At 34.1% G+C, this 2799-nt stretch overlaps 1 protein-coding gene across 1 annotated transcript; it reads left to right on the plus strand.

Annotated features, from left to right (window-relative positions):
- Positions 1-502: 502 nt before the first annotated feature.
- On the plus strand, positions 503-1745 carry LOC110035940 (transmembrane protein 184A-like; the record flags this gene model as incomplete). Its single annotated transcript, XM_020740279.1, has 4 exons — positions 503-628; positions 725-1021; positions 1118-1240; positions 1596-1745. Coding segments are annotated over exons 1-4 (672 nt in total), but the record flags the coding sequence as incomplete, so codon positions are not given.
- Positions 1746-2799: the final 1054 nt, after the last annotated feature.

Genomic DNA, 2799 nt, shown 5'->3' on the forward strand with positions numbered 1-2799 from the left:
GTAGATATAGATTTTGCTGAAGTATAACCACACATATTTTGTTTTGTGCTTGTTATAACTGTCTTGATCGGAGTGATACTTCAACAGTAATGTTTTGGTGCCCTCATTACAGTAGCCCACCAACCAAAATTTCTTTCTTTCGTTATTTTCCACTACACATCCATTTTCATATATTTCACTTCAACTAGCTCACACCCAAAGATCCTCTATTGGAAAGTGGTGATAAAAATCATATTAGGAATTCCTCAATACGAGAATGATCAGTTTCCATTCATCATGCATTGTGATGCGCATGATTGATAAATCCATCATTGGTCATGATAAATAATTTCTTTGTAGAATTTTGGTAAGTTTCGTGAAAAATTAAAACTTGGTTATTTATAAAATCTCAAAGAGTTTAATAAAATTTCAACCTATACTTGTTTAGCTTTCATTAAATTTTCAATGATTTGATTATGAGATGGTGCGAATTTATGGTTGATTCCTTTTTTTTATGTATGGGATTTAGTAAACTTTTGGTTGTTACATGGGCAATTTTTCTCATAATTTTGTCAAGAAGAAAGTTTGGGAGCATCTATCTTCTCGATGTAAGACTAACACATTTGTTTCTCCAAGTTTTAAGCTTAAAGTAAGTTGATTCAAATTTTTTAGATTAGTAATGTACTGAAACATTGGGTCTATAATGCCATAATTTATGATTATTCTAAAGCTACTGCTTTAACAGAGCGTGCTTCCATTGAGAACCATGTTTCCAGGGATGGATTTGACTAAGATGGACCCAGGGACTCTTACGCTTTTGGGCGCAGCTTGTGGCGTGATGTTGACCATGCATTTTACAGTTCAGCTGCTATCGCAACATCTTTTCTTTTGGAAGAATCCAAAAGAACAGAAGGCGATAATCATCATAATACTCATGGCTCCGCTGTATGCTATTGATTCCTTCGTTGGTTTGCTTGATATACAGGGGAGCAAGGCCTTCTTCACATTCTTGGACTCTGTTAAGGAGTGCTATGAGGCATTGGTAAGGCCATTTTCTCTTCTGTGCTATACAACATACTTACCTTTCAAGGAATGATTCCAGCAAAATTAATTTATAATTTAATTGTACAATTTGCAGGTTATTGCCAAATTCTTGGCTTTGATGTACAGTTACCTTAACATCTCACTAAGCAAAAACATAGTGCCTGATGAAATCAAAGGAAGGGAGATACATCACTCATTTCCTGTTTCTCTTTTCCTGGTATGCCTTCAACTTCAATAGCCAAAGTGTTTCGATTTTTTTTAATAAAGTCAGAGGTAGACCTAAAAGGACTTGAGCATGTTATATAAAAAATGATCATAATTTATTAAAATTATATGAAAATATGACACTCAATAGGACACAATGATGAAAAAGGATTCATGTAGCCCCTTGTATTTTGTACGTGATATCTTTTATCTTTGCATCCCACCCTTGTCTTTGCATTTTACATCCCCTATATTCTTAGGATTGCGTAGGAGATAGGGTTTTTTCTGTTAGTTAGTTATTCAATCGATTTTAATTTTGCATATCTTTCAATTGTGTTAAATGGCTCCGAAAAAAAGAGGCATTGCAGCCGCTCGTGGAAGAAGAGTCCCATAGAGCTACTATAAGTGATGTGCCCATTCCTAGGGGTCTCCGCTCCGCTAATCACAATCGTGTTGATCCAGCTCAAACCATTGTGACTGTTGGAGTACAATATCTCAATATGGCGACTCTCATGGAGGTGTGTCGGCCGTTTTAACTTCGTGATTTGAAAAAGTGGTGATTTTGTGATTTTGAAAATAATTTAAATATGAATAGTGGTGATTTTGTGATTTTGATTTTTAAAAGTAACATTTTAATTTTAAAAAAAGTGAGACCAAACGGGTCTCACATTTTAAATAGTTGAATTTTAAAAGTAATATTTTAATTTTAAAATAGGTGAGACCAAACGGGTCTCACATTTTAAATAGTTTAGATGATTGAATACAATACTATAAGTAATATACTTATCCCGAAGAAATAAATATATCACTTGTAATAAAGATTCAATCACCTAGACTAAAGAATTTGTGACATCCGTTTTGGTCTGCGAAATATTTTTATAAAAAGGGCAACAAGTTCTCCCACCTAACATAAAAAATTGAATAGTATTTATTTTATCCGGGTTCCAGGTTCCCTATAGAGGTAAGCCCCTATAGTTAATTACATCTTAAATGACTGAGGGTCACTTAAAAACACTCAAAAACTCTCGATTAAGATCAGGTGGTTTTGCCTTCAAGATTTCAAAGTTTAAGTTTTCACGATTGAATATCGGAAAATTAAATGAGAATGACTTAAAATAGGAACTATTATCTTAAGAAATTTAAAGGAATGAATAATAGGAGACGTCACAGATCCAGGAGAAACCCTGGGGATGTCCCAACTATCCAAATGTTCGGCTTTATGTTTTTTGAAATGATGTAATTTGATATTTCAATCTTGCAAATTGTTTAGGATTTAGGACTTATGTTTATACAATATTAGACTGTGCAAATAGCCTAAAAAGATAGGAGGATTTACACCGTACAGCACGGTAACCTCGGAATCCTAAATTGTTAGGACTTATAATTACACAACAGGGTTGTGCAAAAATCCTAAAAGGTGATCCTATGGGTTATTTAAACTAAATAGGGTGATAGGTGATGTGAAAAATGTGATGTGTTTTGATGTTTTACTGTTACAGATCCACCTTGAAGTTGTTCCTCGTCTGCCCATGATGTTCGCTCCAAGCTCTTCGTAGTAGCAACTACTGGTTT

Source organism: Phalaenopsis equestris, unplaced genomic scaffold (genome assembly GCF_001263595.1).
Source record: "Phalaenopsis equestris unplaced genomic scaffold, ASM126359v1 Scaffold200806, whole genome shotgun sequence".
Lineage (NCBI taxonomy): Eukaryota > Viridiplantae > Streptophyta > Magnoliopsida > Asparagales > Orchidaceae > Phalaenopsis > Phalaenopsis equestris.